The following is a 22,521-nucleotide window of genomic DNA, read 5'->3' on the forward strand; positions in this document are numbered from 1 at the left end:
GCACCAATCACAGTTGTGATTTAAAATTTGTTTGTGTACTTATTTGATTAATTTATTTCCACCTCTAGATTATAAACTTTTAAAGGATGATGTACCGTATTAATAACCACTTGCATCCCCTGTGCACAGTATTAGGCATAGCATGCAATGTCTGTGAACAAATGAACTGGAATGAATGAATGAGACAACCTTTTCATACATGTAGCATATTGGTAGGATAACAGTTATGAATCCACTGCTTCTTGAAAAACAGAAATTATGTGCCTAATTTTTACTATACAACCTAAATACCAATGCCTAAGGATTTCACAGTCACTTTACAAGTCTTTTTAAACAGATATCCTCCTTAATCACACCTGTTTACGTGTGCTTATCTCAATAACATTTTAGTTACATTTTTGAAGCACTTCCTGCCATTAACCTCATCTCTAGAATACTGGCTAATATGAAGCACCTGGATTTCAGGAACACAGAGGCTAAAGTAAACTGCCATGTAAATGACAGAAATGACACATTTTGGGGTCTGTAATGGATCTCTAAACTACTTTTGGACCTATTTTACTTTTACCACTAAAATTCCATCATTGAATTTAGAGTCATTTTGAGTCCATGGTAATCAAATTACAGATGAAAAAGAACTAAAGTTTTCCAACAATCTGTATAAAAGTCAACCTTTAAAGAATATCACCAGTTAGAGATTTTCTAGGTTTGGTCAAAGTGGACTTCACTTTATGTAACACTTATGTCTTGAAAATTCTGTAAACTTAATTTTTATAAATAAAATTATATTTTCTTTGTAAGTCTCACCTACGTCTGGATACTAGTTGTTCCACATTTCATATGTGTGCCCCTGAGCAAGTGATTTAAAATTCCTCAGCTGGGGCTTCCCTGGTGGCGCAGTGGTTGAGAGTCCGCCTGCCGACGCAGGGGACACGGGTTCGTGCCCTGGTCCGGGAAGATCCCACATGCCGCGGAGCGGCTGGGCCCGTGAGCCATGGCCGCTGGGCCTGCGCGTCCGGAGCCTGTGCTCCGTAACGGGATAGGCCACAACAGTGACAGGCCCGCGTTCCGCAAAAAAAAAAAAAAATTCCTCAGCTTCAGTTTCCTGAGTGTAAAATCAGATAATGATCCCTACATCCTAAGATGGTTTTGAGGCTTCCAAAGATAAAATGGGCCTCACCCAAGCATGCTCGCTGTCCTATCCTTTCTACCCCCTGCTATACAGGAATTCTATTAGAATGCTGCAAAGAAAAAAGTTTAGCAAAATTATGCCCTTTATTTGTCTTATTAATAAACCTGGATTTTCAGGTTTTATTTAAATTTACTTACTAATTTAAGGTCTCAAATAGTACAGAGATCTATATCTAGTATATTAAAGAAATGAAAAGTACAGATTAATCAAAATGCCACATAAGTAAAAGCTACACTTAATCAACAGACTATCCCAACCACACAAACTAATCAGCTGTAGAACAGGAGAAATATGGTATCACCTTTAGATCATATAATTAAGGAAAACAGAAAGCAGATCCCATCTTCCTTTGGTCAAGGTATGAATGAAGATTCAAAAGTACAAAATAGGGAAATGGAAAAAGCCAGAGAATGGACAATGGGCAAAAACTAAGTCTCCTAAATTTTTATATTCACTTATGCATCTCACGTCTAAAATTTTAATCAAGTTCCAGTAAGAACCAAACCAGATAAGGGTAAAGCCAACAGCAAAGTCAATAAAGAGAACCAATAAAACCATGAGGCTCAGGGTCTTCTCTGGTGGCGCAGCAGTTAAGAACCCGCCTTTCAATGCAGGGGACATGGGTTCGAGCCCTGGTCCAGGGAGATCCCACATGCTGCAGAGCAACTAAGCCCGTGTGCCACAACTACTGAGCCTGCACTCTAGAGCTCACGAGCCACAACTACTGAAGCCTGCATGCCTAGAGCCCGTGCTCCACAACAAGAGAAGCCACCGCAATGAGAAGCCTGCACACCACAACGAAGAGTAGCCCCCCATCGCCACAACTAGAGAAAGCCTATGCGCAGCAACGAAGACCCAATGCAGCCAAAAATAAATAAATAGATAAATAACAAAAAACCCTGAGGCTCTGTCTCTCCCTGTTTGAGGAAAAGCTGCCACTGTCTTGACAGAGGAAAGATCAGGCAGCAAGCTCTGCCCTAACAGTCACCACCTGGCAGCCAGGTTTTGTCAAGCAAATTTTGAGAATTCTCTAGCTTCCCACTTTCTATCTAATTATAGCACTTTATGAAAACCATTCTCTCTCACACATACACATTCTCTTTCCCTCTCTCTCTCACATTCTCTCTCTGAATCCTTTTAATGTTATGATATGACAGTAACAGGTATGGATACATCTGACAATATTCCCCAGAAAAGAATGGTAAATACTGCCATAAAGGAAAGAACTGTACTTACTGTAAAAATAATAAATCTGCTCTGAAATCAGGAGTATAAAGTGTTTGAAAAAGAATATCATTGGTATAATTAGATAAACCTGTAATATGGCTTCTTTAAAGAACAATTCCGACCAGATGTATAAATTCACTCAGTCATGCCCTTTTCATTTTGTGGATGAGGAAATGAAGGCCCAGCAAGACAGTAAGCGCCTGTGGACACACAACTCGTCAGTGTCACACCTCCCACAGAGCCTCAGAGGCCTCCCTTCTAGTGCAGTGCTCTTAGTAGGAAACCTGTTTTTCAAGGGAAACTGCTTTGGCCTTTATGTCTCAAATATCTGACAACTTGGCGAGCTCAGAGAGGTTTACATGAAGTCACAAATTGTCAGACTAGGTGAATAAGGCAAAACTGTGATCTTGATCTATCATGCGCTGTTTCTGGATGCAACCCCTCCAACAGCTCTTTTCTACTTGCTCCTACTATTCTCCCACCATTTGAATTAATTTTAGAAGTGTGTTTTCTTCAATTACTACAACAGCACTATCCTTGTTAAAGCCAGCTAGTTCTTTCAGTTTTGGATTATTTGAACTATAAAGTCTTTTTTTCAGCTTCAGAATTATGTGATCTTTGGTGCTTTTAATATTCCAAGATTCAACGAAGTAAGTACTTGTGAAGCACCTACAGTGTACGTAACACTGTGCTAAATAAATCCTACTACACAGATTTAAAGAGGAAAAAACAAAAAAAAAGCCCAAACAAACAAAAAAAACTAACCTTGCCTTCAAAGATATCACTAGCATGTTGAGCGTATTAGTGTATCCACAGTGCTAGTTAGATCAAGAATTACCTAACTTGGGCAAATCACTGAACCTGTCCAGGCCTAGATAAAGAGATTTTCAAACTGTGCTTTAGAATTTCCATAAATATGTGATGCTATAACCACTGGTCCCCAGGAGGACAGAGTCAAGCCACCTGAGTCAATATCACTTATCCCCATCTACCCACCCCTTCCAAGTTCAACCCAAAAGTGGGCTGCTGCATTAAAAAAAAAAAAAAAATGAAATCTACTCAGAAAACTTCAGGACCACTCTAAAATTCCGTAATAACCTGTTACTGTTTTTAATCCGTATTTTAATCACCAATATCTATGTCAGTGATGGTGAAGACGCAGCCTCTCCCTATGAGATTTACAGACCACATAAAGGATCCTACCCACTATAAGTACTATACTTAGTCCATAAAATCTGACTCCGTTTTGGCTTTTCTCAGTGCAATAACTAAAGCATATCACTACTGAATCTAGTTCTGTAAAATCACTGCTGAAGTTCTCTTAGGGAATACCTAGGTGGTCAGTACCAATTTATGTAACGTGAGACATTTCTTCTCTCCATACAACTAGGCTTCCTGCCACCTTTCTCACATTATTTTATGCAGATATAGAAACTGTCCTATTTGCACACTGTTTAACATTAACAGTTGTCGAAACTGTTCTACTGCTCTGCTGCCTGTACAGAGAAGACTGAGACTCTCTCATGTGAGCAGCAACAATGTTTCCCTTCCTTTTCCTTAACAGGTCTCTGCAAACCTCTCTTCTCTTGGGCTAAAAACTTTACTGGTTAATCCCAATCCTCAACTGCCTTGCTCCATCAATTACTTTCCTTCTTATTTGATAAACACATTCTTCCATAAAATAACCTAAAATTTTATTCTGCCTTAGCCTTCCCATTACTTCGCCAAGTCTTTATTATACTGTGGATGATCCATGGCTTATGACACATTGTCTTTAGCTATCGCTGAGTGACACTTCAGGAAGCAGCTTTACTGAAACTATTATTATATTTTTACTGTAGGTAAGGTATAAAGGATATTGATTGCCCTGTCCCTTCAAAGTGAGGCCATGTGAGAATTTCTTTCCTAGGTGGTGCTCAAGAAAAGTCAGCTTTCCTGATGACCTAGTAAGTTTTCATCATATATAAAATGAAAAACAAAGTTATATCTCATCACATTTCCTTCCCCTTTGCTCTGGCTACAAGGAAGCTTGGGGTCAAATTTATAGGTCAATTTTAATAAATTTGACGATCTCACTTATTCATAGCGTAGTTCATTTCATGCTGGGTTTCCATTTTATATCTTTGGTGGCTCTAATTTTAAATTTCAACCTTTTTCTATTTTGTGACTATACAAAATATATTCTTGTAAATTGCCTCAGATTCTTCATGATATAAGATAAAGTATAAATAAATAAATTATGGCATTTCCAAACCCACTGGGTAATATTTGTGCTTAACAAAGACTCGTGGAATTAAAATTTTACTTTCCTGAAAAAAGGAAGCAGAGGAGTGCGGCTGATTAGATCATCTGGTCTTTATTCCATCAGGCATTTTTCTCATTTTATTTCTATTGTACGTATTATGAATCCATGATCTAAACATAGTCTATTTGCCATTATGTTAATGAAATAAATGAGAAGCAACCTTATTTAAGTCATAAAAACTTTTCATTCTTTGAGTATATTGGGATTTTTGTTTTTTACTTTTCAATTGGACAGTTTGTTTTCCTCTTTGAACACACATTAATCTGATGGCACTATAAAAGATTAAAAAATAACTGTAGAAGTAACTATGAGTAAAGACTGTTAGATAGTAAAAATGGCTACAGAGAGAAGTTATGACACAATCTCTTTGAGTCTGAATCGAAGGCCTGCTAGATGAGAGTCTATGTTTGTGATACTGTGTTTCTAATTCCTATTCTTAACTGCTTTTTCCATGATCGTAGGCAACTAGCTTTCTGGATACCATTCATTCAATGAAAATTTACTCAGTATTGCTATATAGGAAATATATGGTAGTTTTAAAGTATTCTACAGAAACATGGAGTTTCTTAACCCCATGAAAGTGTACAGTAATGAGACGCTACTATTTATTTTGTTGTACAACACTGAGGACCCATCATCTAAAACAAATACAGTCGATTCTCATCTGTGGTACTTATGTTCTATAAAGTTACTGCAAACACTGACTGAATTAACAAATACTGAACCATTGCTCTTAGGGGGACTACAAGGGTTACTGCAAGTCTCTGGTCACATGTCTTCAACTCATCAATACATAACCTTGTTTTATGTATGTTTCTGTATAAAGGTAGCACTTCAGCACTATGCTTGGGAGTCATTTTTAACATCAAAATTACCAACGAAAAGCACAAAAACGTGAAGAACGCGGCACTAAATAGACTGGGAAAAGTCACTTGTTTACAGTATGAGAGCAGAAACAAGAAGGCACAGCATCACTGAAAATGTGCACATGGGCAAAGCAAATTTTTCATCACTCTGCACATGTCCAGGGAAGTACTGTTGAGTTCTGACTTTGAGGTTGCAAATAAATTTTAGCAAGCAGGCTAATCTGCAAATAAAGAGCACCAACTAAATGAGTCACATATTTCACAGTACAGTCTCTGATTTGACTGCCACCAAAAGGAAGAGATCTGGAAAACCCTAATAAATGTTATTCAGTTACTATGCAAACTGAAAAGAGTTTGGACTAGAGTGCTTCAAGAAGTAAGATGTCCGAGACTTTCATAAGTTGGTATTGTTAAAAATGTTACTTCCTACCTGGTATATTCTAAAAGGGATGTAACGAAATCCATTTTCCTCTGCAGGATATTCCATGAGTTTCCGATTGATGGCCCAAAACTGGTCAAATCTGTCTGTAATGATAAATTATTCATTAAAAATGAACAACATTATAATTTAATACCTCATATGAAGAGATTAAAGTTGTTAAGCATCCATTCTAATAGAAGTTTCTGAAAGGGCATTATTTCTATATTATTTTTCCTAAACTTATCTTTCCATAACTAAACATAAAGCAAGATATAAAATTATTTTTTTTCTACATTATTGTTGCTTCCTTTTCCTAGATATCTCCATAGACATTTTTTCTCATAAGAGAAACTCTAAATAGATTATGACTACTGGTGTTATCACAGCAAAAAACATCAGGTATAGATGAATGTCTCGATTCCCTTGGTCCTATTCCTACTGTCTAAACTAAAGGCACAGCTTCAAGTGACCTAACGTTTAACCACAAATTGTTTAAAGAAACAAAGTAAAAATACCAAACACAGTACACATTAAACAGAAAAAAGATAAAATTATAGGACAGGCTTTGAAAGAAATGTGAAACTGACACTTAAATAACTGTCAGTTGCAGCTTAATCCCAGACTGATTAAACAACTCCTTTTTAAAAATGTAAGGCTTGCTTTAAACAAAAAAAAAACCCCACTTTACTGATATATAATTCACATACCATAAAATTCACCCTTTTGAAGTGTTAACTGAGTGGTTGTTAGCATATTCAGAGTTGCCAATATATAATTTCAGAACATTTTCATCATCCCCAAAAGAAACCTATACCCATTAATAATTATGCCCTCCCCCCACATCCCCTGGAAATCACTAATCTCTACTCTATTCCAGAAATTTCATATAAATGGAATCATATAATATGTGGTCTTCTGCATCTGTTTTTCTTTCTTACTATGTTTTCAAGGTTCATTCATGTTGTAGCATGTTATCAGAACTTCATTTTTACTACCAAATAATATGTCATTGTATGGAGATACCACATTTTGTTTACCCATTCAATAGTTTGTAGACATTTGGGCTGTTCCCACTTTTTGGCTATTATGATTAATGCTACCATGAACATTCACGTACAAGTTTCTGTATGGATGCGTATTTTCTATTTTCTTGGGCATATTACCTAAGAATGGAATTGCTGAGTTACACAGTAACTGTTTATCTGCCATATGGTAACTATGTTTTGAAGAACTGCCAAACTGCTTTCCAAAGAGGCTGCACCATTTTACACCCCCGCCAACAATGTATGAGGGTTCTGATCTGTCCACATCCTTGCCAACACATTATTGTCCATCTTCTTTATTATAGTCATTCTAGTGGGTATGAAGTGGTATCCCCTTATGGTTTGATTTCCATTTCCCTAAAGACTAATTATGCTGAGTATCTTTTCATTTGTTTCCTAGCCATTTATATATTTTCTTTTGGAGAAATGACTATCAAATCCTTTGTCCTCTTTTTAACTGGGTTGTTTATCTTTTTGTTGTTGAGTATTGTAAGAGTTCTTTATGTATTCTGGATACAAGCCCCTTAATCTGATAAATAATACACAACTATTTTTTTTCCCATTCTGTGTGTTGTTTTTTAACGCCTTTAACTCACCCGGATTTCTACCTTAAAATATTTTTTATACACAGAAATTTATCTCAGAATCAAATCTCTGTAAAGTACATGAATACTCCAGAATCTCAGGTCAGCCTGGTATATTCTCTACTACTAGACTCATCTCAACCCAATTTACTGGTAATATATTCATACTGCTTAAGCCATCATAATTATATATAAAAAACAAAGTTTAGCTGTTTCTTCTTAGATGACTGTGACAGGCTCTAGGCCTTCTCTAATCTCATTTTCAACTCCAATCTGGGGAAAGACACATACTACAATAGAACTGGTAGGATAGGGAATTTAGAACCCAGTCAGTCCAGGGCAATTTCACAGATGACAACTAAGGTCCAGCTTGTTATGAGTTTAGTTAAGAACCAAGACAAGACTCTTGGTCTTCTGATTCAAAGCCCACAACCGTTTCAACAGTTGCAACCACAAAACTGCATCTTAATGCTAAGAGTAGCTCCTTTAACCACAATTCTTTCATGTATGAATCAATTATTCAGTCAATGCTTTTTTAAAAGTATCTTTCTGCTTTCAAGTTATCAAGCAAGAATGTGACAGCTAAATAAAGTGATTCTTCGTGCACTGCTAAAATTTTACTCACTGCCTCGTCATTAAATCTCTAACACCTACCACAGTGCATGCACAACATATGCTCTTGAATCAATGAATAACAGAATACTACATATATAAATTTTCATTAAAATTTTTGGATTCTTATCCTAGGTCTGTAACTTAATAGCTAGACTAGAAATAACAAATCAACTGAAAATTCTGCCCTAATTCACTTACAGATGAAATAAAAGGAGTTAAATAGTTCTAATACCTCTTCTAAAAATAAAATTTTATAATTATTTAAGACACCTTCTTTATCAAAATATTACTTATTAAAAACCACAAGCAAACCTCTATTAAATGAAAAATTTATACTGTTTCTAACAGGGGGGAAAAAATGGGCTAAAGCAGTGGTCCTTAACCAGGGAAGATTTTGCTCCACTGTGGGTCTGGGGACATTTTTGGATGTCACCAATATGTGTGTGTTACTAGCATCTAGTGGGTAAAAGACAGGGATGCTGCTAAACATACCACAATGCATAGGACAGCTCTCCACAACCAAGAATTATCTGACTCAAAATGTCAATAGGGCTAAAGGAAGGAAAGCAAACACAAACAAACAAAAAGTACAGAAAGGTAATTAGTGAAAAGCTTTCACGTACCTATACTGCAAAAAAGTAAACTGGAAAAAGAAACATTACTGTGCACATTATCAATTTGCTGACACTCAACTCCAAATTCACCCTTCAATATATACACAGGCATAACGGACACAATTTCTTTAAGTATCTCTAGCGTGACAATCACATTAAGCTTTCTCAGTAGAGAGTACTGTAAGGACACTGCAGGAGAAAGGGGCTCCTGCCTACACACACACACACACTGAAGGCTCCTTGCCCAAATTAGCACCCTGCTTTCCTCTGCAGGCCCATATGGGTGGCTGGCCTACAGTTTCCCACAGAGACGCCAGTCCCTCTGCATGCTTGTGCCACTTGTTGCTGGTGGCCCGCACTCCAGATTTTCCTGACTTCCCAGCCACTGCAGACCTGCTCCAATCTGGGCAAAATAGTGAACACTTCTCTACTAACCCAATGGGCTGGAATATACATTCTCCAATGAGTTCTAAACCCAGCCCTGGGAAGGGGCTCCTTTTAAGTGTGACCTTCCTCTTTAGCCCCAGGGTACCAGATATGATTTTCTTATATCTTCAGTTACTCTTTTACCGGAGTTTAATCATTCAGTATATCATACTTAACCTATTTATCCCTCTGTGTGGTTTCTATCTCCTAACTGGACCTAGTCTGATACAACTATGTTTTAAAGGAATAAAGACATAATAAAAATCTGTATTAATTAAGATTAGCTTTATCTTCTTATAAAAATGTTATGTTCTTATATAAAATAGGCATTTCTTCAACAATACCAAAAACATTCCAACCAAGAATAATCTAACTTTTATAAGTCAAAGTTATTAATTAGAAAGACACAAATAAAAGAAATTAAAAGAAAATCAGTGCTGAGTTTCAGTTTATAACCAAATGTCTTTCACACTGGGTTTTGTAACATCAGGAACTCTTTTATCCCTTAGTCAATAATTAAATAAAATTGGAGTAAGGATGTATTGCTAACTTCCTACATAGTAATGAATCAAGTATATATTAACCTGTCACCAAACAATTAGTTATTATAATTAAGTTGTAAATTTAGTTATTTGTGTCATTGGCCACGAAAACAGTACCTACAAGTAAAAGAAGCTCAATGGTCTTTAGCTGCTCATTTTTTAAACTGTAAAGTTAGGTAAATGTATATCTATTTCAACAGCTTTCATGTTAATTTAGTTCTAATTCTAAAACAAAACAAACTACTAAGTAGAAGAAAAAATTAAAACTAGCAGTCGCTTAGCTTATACAAAGAATGGGAGAAAAGAAGGTAACTTAACGTACTTCTTGCCAGAGCTATTAAGAATATGATTGATAAGCTGGTTTCTGTTTTCTATAGCTGTGCTATAGAAAGTCAATCTATTTTTTTTAAAGATATTAAAAACAGAATTCCTCAAAATCCTGGTGGCCACCAATTTTTTTTTTCTCACTCTCTGCTGAATTAAGCTTTTATATTGGTCTTGGAAATTTTTTAAAAATCCAGAAAAAAAAATTTTTTAAACCAAAGATCTTCTTAAGAAGCATGAAAAATAAATTGATTACATTTGTATTCTTTGTTCCTCACATGGAAAAAGCTGCAGAAAAAAGTGGCGATCTTAAAGGATGTTTCTGCTCTTCCACTTAAGCTTTATTAAGAACTCAAGGCAAAATAATTTTTAATATTCAAATGCCACAAACAATGTATTCGTTTACAGGATCCCACAGGAAACGTGGAGGACATCTAAGGGACTGCGACCCAGCCTCAATTCAGTAATGTGGTATTGCTGGCTGGGATATAACCATAGGAAAGGGGTGAAATGGCTTCCACATGCACACCATCCACTTCCTGCTCTTTAAGTCTGTGATGTCAAAAAGAACAGATTTACAGCACCCTAAATAAGTGTCAGATCATGATGGCCCATAAAACACAGGCTTTTAAGCTTTTCTTTAAAGAGAAAAGCAAATGGTTGAAAATCACTACTGAAGGGAACACACTCCTCACAGAATTCTGCATTTATCAACAGTATTATTCAAATCAGTACTACAGGTGGTCATGTAATATACATGGTGTTTTGACCAGAGGCTTTCAAAATTTATAGCAGAAAACATATCCAAGTACAGACCTATTCGAATTAATTTCTTAACATGTAATATAGTAAACATCTTTGTGAAGCAAAGTAGGAGGGGAAAAAAAACAGTGATTACTGGTAGGTACCAAACACAGGTGTGTTAAATATGTGACCTGTATCTTCAAACTCATTTGTCCTCTGAGTCATATGTTAACAGGACAGTTAGGGCTGACCCAGGGAAGGGAACATTCTCTGTACGGCAGCAAGTCCACTGGTGCTTGGATGCTTCTTAACAGAACTGCACCCACACATTTCCATGAGAACTTCTGTTTGAGGTTTAAAGTTACTGTGATGTATCTTCAAAGAAGTCTTGAAAATGTTTCAAGGACCCCTGAAAATTTGTCATGAAAACAGAAGTAGGCAGGACCAGCAGGCTGGCCTCTGTATTAAGGCTGAGAGGAGAACCAAACCAGGAGAAGGTCAATCCTTAATCCTGTTCGTAAACACTCATCTTGGCAATAGGATTGTACCCTGGGGAATTTGTTGTTAGCATGAATCAAAAGAGCAATAAAACCTGGATCTGAGGAAATCTTTGACCTGGAGCATCACTGTCTCAGAATAAACTGAGAGAAGACATTTATAGTAGTCTCCCCTTATCCATGGGGGATACGTTCCAAGACCTCCAGTGGATGCCTGAAACAGCGGATAGTACCGAATCTTACACATACTGTGTTTTTCTTATACCTACATACCTGTAATAAAGTTTAATTTATAAATTAGGCACAGTAAGAGACTATCCCGATTGCCAGCATCACTAACATTTTGTGGCCATTATTAAGTAAAATAAGGGTTACTTGAACACAAGCCCAGCAATACCACAACAGTTGATGTGATAACTGAGACGGCTACTACGTGACTAACAGGAGGGTAGCACATACAGTGTGGATGTACCAGAATCATCCCCTATACTTCACATGCTGAGGTGAGACGGAACAAGGTTTCATCATGCTACTCAGAACAGTGCACGATTTAAAACTTGTGAATTACTGATTTCTGGAATTTTTCATTTAATATCTTCAGACCACGTATGCCCGCAGGAAACTGAAACTGTGGAAAACAAAACCATGAATAAGGAGAACTACCATAGTCCTCTGCCCTAAAAAAGAAGTGCTGTCTATTAAAATAAAGTCAATTACTGGGATTCACTCTTGGAAAACATTAAAGATGCTGTAACACACCGTCTAGAAAACTGGCCTCAAGGAGAGGAATCAATATATATTTTTACAGTGCAATTCTCTCTGTATTCACTGCTACAACTTTCATCTAAACCACTATCAACTCTCATCTGAACCATTGCGACAGCCTCCTAATTGGGCTCTGCCCTTCTACTTGTATCCATAATACACAGCATCCAGAATGCTCTTTTAAAACATAAATTGAATCATACCATGAATGAATAAATTTCTAAACATTTTTCTAATGGGCCATAAGGAATAATGCTTTATAATGTACTTTAACAATACGATTATTTGAAGTTAAGTACTAGAATCATTATTAAAAGAAAAAATCCAATGCATCTCCTTACTGGCTACAAATGGGGCAGACTGCTCCCCACTCAAACTCTGCATGCAAGCAACCATAATGTTGGTAATGAAATGCCTCCTTCCCGGGAAGCTGGTTCCTTTCAGCCCCCTCCCACTCCCTTGGAATGCAATGGTTCCTGCATCCCTCTGAGATCTCGCTGCTACCAATCTGCTTACTTACTAAAGCTCCAAATCACACTATTTTTCTTTTCTGTCCCTAGAAAACACCAAGCTTATCCCCATATCACAGTTAGAGGCTTGGAATCCCCCACTTTTCCAATCGTCACATAGCTGCTTTTTTGTCATCATCCAAGTCTCAACAGAAGTGTCACCTCCTCAGGGGAGAATTTCCTCATAATTCTAGCTAAAGTATTATTCTGTTTTCTTCTAAACACTTAACCGTTCTTTGAAATTACCCTATTTACATGTTTAATTAGTTACTCTCTCTCCCCCAATTAAAATGCATTCCAAGAGTCAATCCCAGTAGTTGACTTTATTTTAATAGACAGAATTCAATTACTGTATTTCAACCAATTAAGAAACATTTACTTCAAATTTATTTTCAAATTGGGCCAGTAACAACATAAAAGGGATTCAAAATTCAAAAAAAATCATAATGTTAAAAACCCGCAACTTATTCTATGTGCTCATGTTAAAAATTTAAAAAAAGGAAGAAATGACCCTCAATTATATTCAAGTCTTCACTGGCTCTACAAGACAATTTTTAAAGTAGCTTGTTTGCTAAAAAGAGATTTAAAGAGCTATAGCCAGTGGCAGGCCAGCGCTAATTAACTAAATGTATTCCTGCGTAAATCACCTATAGATTTTTAACCAGATTACCTGACTTGTTACCTTTCAAAACTACTGTAAATTGAGAAAATATTCTTCCTCTCAGGTTAAGTTACAGTTTATCACTTTCCTAAATTCAGAGGGCCAGAAACAAACTTAACATGTAATCAAGCCCAGTTTTACTTCACTCAGAGCACTCCAAAGTCATAAGACAAAAACAAAAATCTATTTTAACTTTTGAAAGACCAATGGAGAAAAAGATACTCCATTATATTCACTATTATCTTTGCAATGTTTGTTATGCAGGATACTCTATCTTTATTCTAATACAAATTCCTCATGCTTCTGATGAGAAACTGTAAATGAAAAAATTTTATTAATAATTCTTCATAGACAAATGACAAAAGCTTAAAAAGCTGGGTGGGGCACCAGCGGTCACTGGAGATGCAATATATCATGCAACATTTCTCAGCTTTAGCTGCCTACCTGGACCACCTGAGAAACTTTTAAAAAAATACTAATGTCAAGGACCCACTCCAGACCAGTTATTTCAGATTCCCTGGAACTGTATTTTTTGGAAACGCCCAGATGATTCCAATATGTAGCCAGAGTTAACAGCCTCCAGATGGAAAATACACTGGCTTTAGAATCAGAGATCTAAGATCAAATCCTGGTCCCATCTCTTACTAGCCCTGTAAGCTCTTTTCCTCATTTTTAAAGTTGATAATGTTTATCTAATTCTTAGGAAGAATCACTAAGAAGGCATATCCAGGACTGGGACATCACAGGAATTTAGTAAATGTAATATGATTATAGGTAAATTCTGTTCTATTTCAAATCCATCTCATCTGTCCAAGGTGGCTACATGAAAAATGCCTCTTTAAAAGAAGTCCCCCATTTGCAAAGAGTTCATACTATGAATCTCCAGTTTAATTCAGGCAAGGAAGAGAAAAGTAAAAGTAAAAGTAAAACAACTGATAGAAGTAACAGTGTACTCAATTAAGTTTTTACTTTGTAGGATCTGCATAGAGTTAAATCTATTAAAGTGTTTATTTACTCCTATTATGTACCTAATTGAGTACTGGGAGCTGTAGAGAATTAAAAACCAAAATATAAAACAAGTACACGGACTCTCCTTTACTTAATATGTAGCTGGGGAAGCCAAACTGACATACATAAAGTTACCACAATTTCTAATGGGTCCGATTGGTCCTTTATTGTGCATTAGTAGTGCCTGATGGTTCAAGTCCTCCCCGCCCTTCTCTTCTAATGCAGGTGACCAAGTGACAGATGCTTAAGTAAAAAGCATGTTAAAAGTTAGGCTGGGGACTTCCCTGGTGGCGCAGGGGTTAAGAATCTGCCTGCCAATGCAGGGGGACACGGGTTTGATCTCTGGTCCAGGAAGATCCCACATGCCATGGAACAACCAAGCCCATGCGCCACAACTACTGAGTCTGCGCTCTAGAGCCCACGCGCCGCAACTACTGAAGCCCGCATGATCTAGGGCCCGTGCTCCACAACAAGATAGGCCATCACAATGAGAAGCCCGCATACCGCAACCTGTTCGCCACAACCAGAGAAAGCCCGCGCACAGCAACAAAGACCCAACACAGCCAAAAATAAAAATTTTTGAAAAAGTTAGGCTGGTAAAAAAGTGGTATTAAAATAACTCAAGTGATGCTAGAGTGAAAAGTCATGGGTTCTGATTATAGTAGAAACTCAGAGATCATTTTTATTAATAACATACCTGAACAGAATTTAACTGTTTTTTTAAAACCCTAAATGAATTTTATGTTGTTTGATTTTCAAAGCAACTTTTGAGGGAAGCTGCGGTTCAAAGCAGGTAAATGATTTGCTTGAGGTCACCAGGTCAGTAGATTCTCAGGGATGCTACCATATCACAGAAAACTTTCAGTTACATTTCTATAAATTAAAACGCTGCTTGCTTGTTAAAACTCCAAGTTGAGTCAATTCAATGACGTATGATTAACAGGAATCTGAGAAACTGTTCATGAACAGAATGTTCACATTATCAAAAATTCCAGTCCTATACTTCAAAATTCATGGTAGTGTCAGGTATAATAGTTTACCAAATCTTGTCTCCTTTGGCAGTTACAGATCTCAAACTGAACAGTTAGCAGTAGCTGCTGCAGAAATACTTAATAAACATTTAAGTAAATAAAAATTTACTTCAACATGCACATTAAGGCATTATTTTTCAATGAGAACAAGGAAAAATGCAACTGATAATTGAAAACATCATTCAACTAGGAACAACTACCTCTTAAAAGCAGACATGGACAATGATGAGGAAAACGGGAAAATTCAACCATAGTTTAGCTTTTAGCTACTAGGATTATTCAGGTGGCAATTACTACACAATTTATTTATTATAACAACTCATTCACTATCAAAACAAAGTTGACTTGTAAAATTATACACATACCCCCCAAAATAGGGCCCATCCAACATTTTATAAACTATATTACTTCCTATAGTGAGTTTATTTTAGAATAAATACTATTATTTTAAATGTATTCAGTAGGTTTTAGTAATAAGTGATATAATGTATCCTAAAAGTTAATCAGGATTTCTAAGAATTCCAGTAGAAATAAGAATAAAGTTATTAAAAATTGAAATTATTCTACCAGTGCTTCTCAACTTATTCATTTACACTCAAATATCTGAATCCCACAGAATATTATTCTGAGTGTAATAACACCTTAAAATAAATGATGATAAAAATATTGGGGGGAAACTTTTTTTTGAATTTTATATTATTTATTTTGTACAGCAGGTTGTTATTAGTTATCTATTTTATACATATTAGTGTATATATGTTAATCCCAATCTCCCAATTCATCCCATCACCACCACCACCCTCCCCTGCCACTTTTGGGGGGAAACTTCTGTATGTAAACCCTTTCTCCTTCACTCAATGAGCCTATGCAGTTGCTCTCTTCTATTCCTCCTTCCCAGATATTAGATGTCCACTAATTGCCTTTTTTCCTCTGCTCCTCCTTCCTTATATTCTGAGTGGACAAATAGCAATACATTTTTTTTCTTGCAAAAATGTTTTTATAGGGTTTTAAAAACCCACATAAAAATAATTTCACCTTAAAATAAGTGAAAAGTTAAGTGCAGGTTAATATACTTGTAGGAAAAAAAAATCTGAGTTTATTAACAAAAACAAGAAGCTACTTTAAGAAAAAGAGGGCTATATCTTGAAGTGTACTTCTGAGTGTGGTTTATGGTAATGTGAAATAAAGCGAAATCTGAATCTGGTTAAATCTTTTATGCAAATAAACTCCAATTAAAAATACCATTTGGGATATTTTATTGATATTCCTCTACAGAGAAAGATAGAAATAAGCTAGATGTAGAAAAGCCCAGGAACCAGAGATAGTCTGGATCCTAAAGGGACCCTGTGGGAAGAAATGCTTCTTAAGTAGAAAGCCACTTTGAAGATAATGATCAGGACTTGACTGAACACCCTGTATCTTAGATACACAAATTTGTTTATTTTGCACTCATTTTTTATGGGTTGCTTCTTTTCTAGTTTTCCAGCATTTGGGTTAAAATCGTGCAACTCTCTAAATACTAATTAAAACACTGGAATAGTTTAATATTTAAATGTAATTTTCACATAAAAGGATTTCTGAATCTTTTAGTTTCTAAAGCAATAAAAGAGACATGCAACGAATAATAACAAATTAGCCCTGCTATAGAACGGCAGTTACTTCTTTGGTTCAGAAAAAACATCATTAATATGGAGAACTGTGACATCAAGAACTTCTTATCACAGCCACTAGTCAGGACTGGTCGGCACAGGCAGAGATGGAGTAAATAGAATGTCACGGGGATAGGACTGGGAGAGTGGAGGGGGAGGAAATTCTAGAATTCTCAATAAAGTAATTTCTAGGTCTTTGTTAAAAAGTACATGAAATAGGTACCTGGGAACAGGTAACACACTGGCCCGCATTAATTAGACTGTTGAGCTAAAATGTTTATCTGGTCATCCAGACCCTAGAAAGATAATGAAAGAATTGGTCAGAGAGTAGGTAAAAGTTTAAATGAGAGGTAAGAGAGGGAAAGAAGTGTTAGCAACATACTCAGAACTAGATCAAGTGCCACACAGAAAGCTGGAGAGGGAGAGGAAAGGCAGCAAAAGAAGGAAAAGGAAAAATATGGAAGACACATGTTACTTCAAAAAATGTAAACAGGGACTTCCCTGGTGGTGCAGTGGTTAAGAATCCGCCTGCCAATGCAGGGACATGGGCTCGATCCCTGGTCCGGGAAGATCCCACATGCCGCAGAGCAACTAAGCCTGTGTGCCACAACTACTGAGCCCATGCTCTTGAGCCGACGAGCCAGAACTACTGAGCCCATGTGCTGCAACTACTGAAGCCCGTGCACCTAGAGCCCGTGCTCTTCTACAAGAGAAGCCACCACAATGAGAAGCCCGCGCACTGCAATGAAGAGTAGCCCCCGTTCACCACAACTAGAGAAACCCCGCGCGCAGCAACGAAGACCCAACGCAGCCAAAAATAAATAAATAAATGAATTTTTAAAAAATGTAAACAGTCTTACTGAAATGACAGCATACTATTGATTCATTTGTCATTTAACAGTAACCTCAACAAAAATAAAATAATCCTCATCATCCAGAAACAATTATAGCTAAGTTTACAATAAGAAGTTCACATGGTTATGGTTACATACAAGAAGAGTTAACTGATTAAAATAACTTTTTAATTTGTTTACATGTCAAAGTCCTTTTGTTTAAAGAATATAGTTCCAAATACAGCCTAAATGAGTCACTGTAACAACTGAACATAGTAGTTCTCAAAGGCTGAGTTGGTGGAACAGATGAGAAACTTCATAAATAAATTGGCCCAGGCTTTAGACTTTCAAACACATCTCACAAGGCTGTTGAGATGACAGTGATAATTCATGTAAAGTACCCAGGACAGAACTTGGGGATTCAATAAATGATCACTGCTACTTTAATGGAGAAGCAGTTTTATGCAGTAATTCTACATCACGGACTCCGGAGCGCGGCCGGCTGCGGCGCTTTCACACTTGGAGCACGCCTGGCTGTCAGTAACGCCAGGAAGTTAGCTGTCGGGATCTAGAAAATTGTTTTCCGTCCCTTTTCTCCAGTTTTTAGTGTCAGGAAACAGCAACGTGTGACTGCCTCACAGCTAGCCGCAAAGCGCAAAAGCCGCCCAAGGGTGACAAGAAGAAGAAAGATGCCGGAAAGTCGGCCAAGAAAAAGACCCAGTGAACAAATCTGGGGGCAAGGCCAAAAAGAAGTGGTCCAAAGGCAAAGCTCGGGACAAGCTCAATAACCTAGTCTTGTTTGACAAAGCAACGTATGACAAACTCTGTAAAGAAGTTCCAAACTATAAGCTTATAACTCCAGCTGTCGTCTCTGAGAGACTGAAGATTTGTGGCTCCCTGGCCAGGGCAGCCCTGCAGGAGCTGCTTAGTAAAGGACTTATTAAACTGGTTTCAAAGCACAGAGCTCAAGTAATTTACACCAGAAATACCAAGGGTGGAGATGCTCCAGCTGCTGGTGAAGATGCATTAACAGGTCCCACCAGCTGTATATTTTGAAAAATAAAACTTTATTAAATCAAAAAAAAAATTCTACATCACCTCTCTCAGAGCAGTGGTACTCAAATGGGGTGATTCTGCCGCTTAGGGGATATCTGGCAATGTCTGGAGACATTTTTTAATGTGATGATTGAGAACGGGGAGTAGTGTGCTCCTGGCATCTAGTGAGTGGGCAGAGGCCAGGAATGCTGCCAAACATCCTATAGTGCACAGGACAGCCCCTCCCTGCCGCCACCCCAACATCAAAGAATTATCCAGTCCAAAATATCTAATGGTGCCAACAATGAGAAATCCTGCTCAAGAGTAGTGGCTCTCAAACTTTAGTGCATCACAATCACCTGGAGGGGTGCTGGACCACAAGTTACTGGGATCTGCCCCAGAGTTTCTGACTCAGTTGGTTTAGGATACATTTCTAATCAGTTCCTAGCTAAAACTGATACTTCTGTCCCATTGTCTACACTTTGAGAAACACTGCTCTAGGGAAAAGTGATCAGGAGCTAATTGACAAAACAAAAAAACTATTACGAAAAGTAAGTACACTTGGGGTTTTCCATTCTCTTGAGGAGAATTACGATATTAAATTTCAAAACAAAAGATTCATTTAAAAACAAAATAAGTTAAAATATATATGCACATATACCTTAACATAGGTCCTGGCAATTTTTTTCAGTCTGACATCAAAAGCAAAGCCAACAAAAGCAAAAATAAACAAGTGGAACTACATCAAGCTAAAAAGCTTCTGCTCAGCGAAAGAAATCATCAACAAAATGAAAAGACAACTTACTGAATGGGAAAAAATATTTGCAAATCTTGTATCTGATAAGAGGTTAATATCCAAAATATATAAAAAAAACTCATACAACTCAATAGCAAAAAACCCCTAAACAATCCAATTTAAAAATGGGCAGAAGATCTGAATGGACATTTTCAAAGAAGACATATAGATGGCTAACAGGTAGATGAAAAGTGCTCAACATCACTAATAATAAGAAAATCAAAACCACAATAAGATATCACCTCACGGGCTTCCCTGGTGGCACAGTGATTAAGAATCTGCCTGCCAATGCAGGGGACATGCGTTCGAGCCCTGGTCCAGGAAGATCCCACATGCCAGCGGAGCAACTAAGCCTGTGCACCACAACTACTGAGCCTGCGCTCTAAAGCCCACGAGCCACAACTACTGAGCCTGCATGCCACAACTACTGAAGCCCGTGAGCCTAGAGCCCGTGCTCCGCAACAAGAGAAGCCACCGCAATGGGAAGCCCGCGCAACTCAACGAAGAGTAGCCCCCGCTCGCCACAACTAGAGAAAGTCCGCACACAGCAACGAAGATACAACACAGCCAAAAAAAAAAAGATATCACCTCACACCTGTCAGAATGGCTACTGTCAAAAAGAAAAGAGATAACAAGTGTTGGCAAGGACGGGGAGAAAAGGAAACCCTGTGCACTGCTGGTGGGAATGTAAACTGGCGCAGCCAGTATTTTAGTTATTTTTAGTTATTTTATAACTGGTAAGGTACAGCATGGTGACTACAGTTCATAATACTGTATGGCATATTTGAAAGTTGCTAAGAGAGTAGATCTTAAAAGTTCTCATCACAAAAAAAAGTTTTTTACAACTATGTAAAATGACATGTTAACTAGACTTACTGTGGTAGTGAGCACTTTGCTATATATACAAATATCGAATCATTATATTGTACACCTGAAAATAATATAACGCTACATGTCAATTATATCTAAATTTAAAAAATTAAAAACTAAAATAAAAATATAAAAACAAAGTTAAGTTAAATTATATATGCATATATACCTGTGTATATATATATGTGTTTTGTGTTTGTGTGTATACCGTGTTTTGTTTTTTTTTAAGAAGAAAGAGGAATCATATTGTAAATTCAAATAATAAGAATAGGTCATGAGTCCAAGAGTGAAAATCAATATCCGGATATTGATATTGGATCAATATCTGACAGATGTTCATCTGCATTTCCTTTATATAGGGTACCAACATTCATAAGAAAAAGCTTCTTGAACCTTCCCAAACTTACCTTACAGAAAAGTAACAGTACATCACAAGGCATACATTTTTTTAAAGTTTTTTAACTGGACCAGATAAATAAAAGATATGATAAGGTAGTCTTCTTACTGTAGATAATTTGGAATTTTACTTAAAATGACATTACAAACTAAACCTTTGTATTCCTGCAACACTAAGAGTTCACTAAAAATATTTTCAAGTATTGATCAGAGTTTAGACTGAACTATAAATCTAGTCTCATAGATTTGTACATTTATCAACTGAATCTCATACACAAAAATGTATTCTCTCTACCACTGATTAACTCTGGAACATATGACCATTCACTGTAATTAATGGACTCTTCAATAAACTTATGTTAGTATAATTTGTAGTGTATTATGAAATAACTCTAAATGTTTTCACCAAGTTTTATTATCCATGACGTTCACTGCCAAGTATACCCAAAGCACTGTAAGAAGCTATGATCCAAGTTATCACCAAATTTATTTATTCATTCAAATCATGTAATTCCCAAGAGCAATCTTTCTCCAGAAGCCAAGCAAAGTATCTTTATGATTTTATATTAAAACACAAATGCATAAACTTTTTAGATTTTCATCATTATTTCTAATTACAGAAAGTTAGAATACCAAGAGATTGATTTAAAACATGTAGCATAATAGAGTAAAATGCTTGTTTGTTCAACAGTAAAACTTGAATGCTCAAGCAGGTTACAAATTTTCTCTGAGCAAATTTCTCACAAAGTTGTAGATTCTTGAAGCCACACACACAGCTTCAGACTGAACTTATTTATCTTACTATACTGCAGACAAAACAATAAAGGAAACGACTATCTCAGCTGTATGCAGAAAAAAAGCAAAACACAGTTAGTGGATATAAAGAACTCTCAAACATTAGGAATGTATGGGATTGCTCCATATTCATTGCCTTGTATCACTGGGACATCAACTGTCATATCCTTTAAGATAAAATAATAAACAGGGCACTTATTGTTAAAGTAAATGACTATGAAATTAGAAGTTGCAGCATTCGATTCAAATCTGTTAAGCTTTCTTCATCTACTGACACACACTCACAATACTTAATTCTATCAACATCTAACTCAATGCATCTGCACGTGAATGTCTCAGAGACATTTCAAACTTTTCTTTTTAAATTTATTTTATTTATTTATTTTTGGCTGCGTTGGGACTTCGTTGCTGTACACGGGCTTTCTCTAGTTGTGGTGAGCGGGGTCTACTCTTCGTTGCGGTATGTGGGCTTTTCATTGTGGTGGCTTCTCCTGTTGTGCAGCACAGGCTCTAGGCATGCGGGCTCAGCAGTTATGGTTCACGGGCTCTAGTGCATGCTCAGTAGTTGTGGTGCACAGGCTTAGCTGCTCCGCGGCATGTGGAATCTTCCCGGACCAGGGCTCGAACCTGTGTCCCCTGCGCTGGCAGGTGGATTCTTAACCACTGCACCACCAGGGAAGCCCACATTTCAAACTTTTGCCTTCAAGGCTGACCTTCTCAATTTGGCTTTGTTCCCCATCCCAAACCTATTTTTTATCTAGTTATTTCATATC

At 36.9% G+C, this 22,521-nt stretch overlaps 1 protein-coding gene and 1 pseudogene across 8 annotated transcripts in view; one reads left to right on the top strand and one right to left on the bottom strand.

The window, feature by feature from the left end:
• The window catches only part of ATG5 (autophagy related 5), a 119,889-nt gene that overhangs the window by 45,687 nt on the left and 51,681 nt on the right, over nt 1–22,521 (bottom strand). For all 7 annotated transcript variants that reach the window (XM_079939929.1, XM_079939931.1, XM_079939930.1 and 4 more), the window contains one exon: nt 6,021–6,115. In XM_079939929.1, the coding sequence (XP_079796055.1) occupies nt 6,021–6,115 (95 nt within the window). The remainder of the gene's footprint in view (nt 1–6,020; nt 6,116–22,521) is intronic.
• LOC307195217 (small ribosomal subunit protein eS25-like) lies at nt 18,303–19,053 on the top strand (annotated as a pseudogene). The gene is made up of 2 exons: nt 18,303–18,392; nt 18,464–19,053. The product of its transcript is annotated as a small ribosomal subunit protein eS25-like (transcript).

This window comes from Stenella coeruleoalba (assembly GCF_951394435.1).
Source record: "Stenella coeruleoalba genome assembly, chromosome: 12".
Taxonomy (NCBI): Eukaryota; Metazoa; Chordata; class Mammalia; order Artiodactyla; family Delphinidae; genus Stenella; species Stenella coeruleoalba.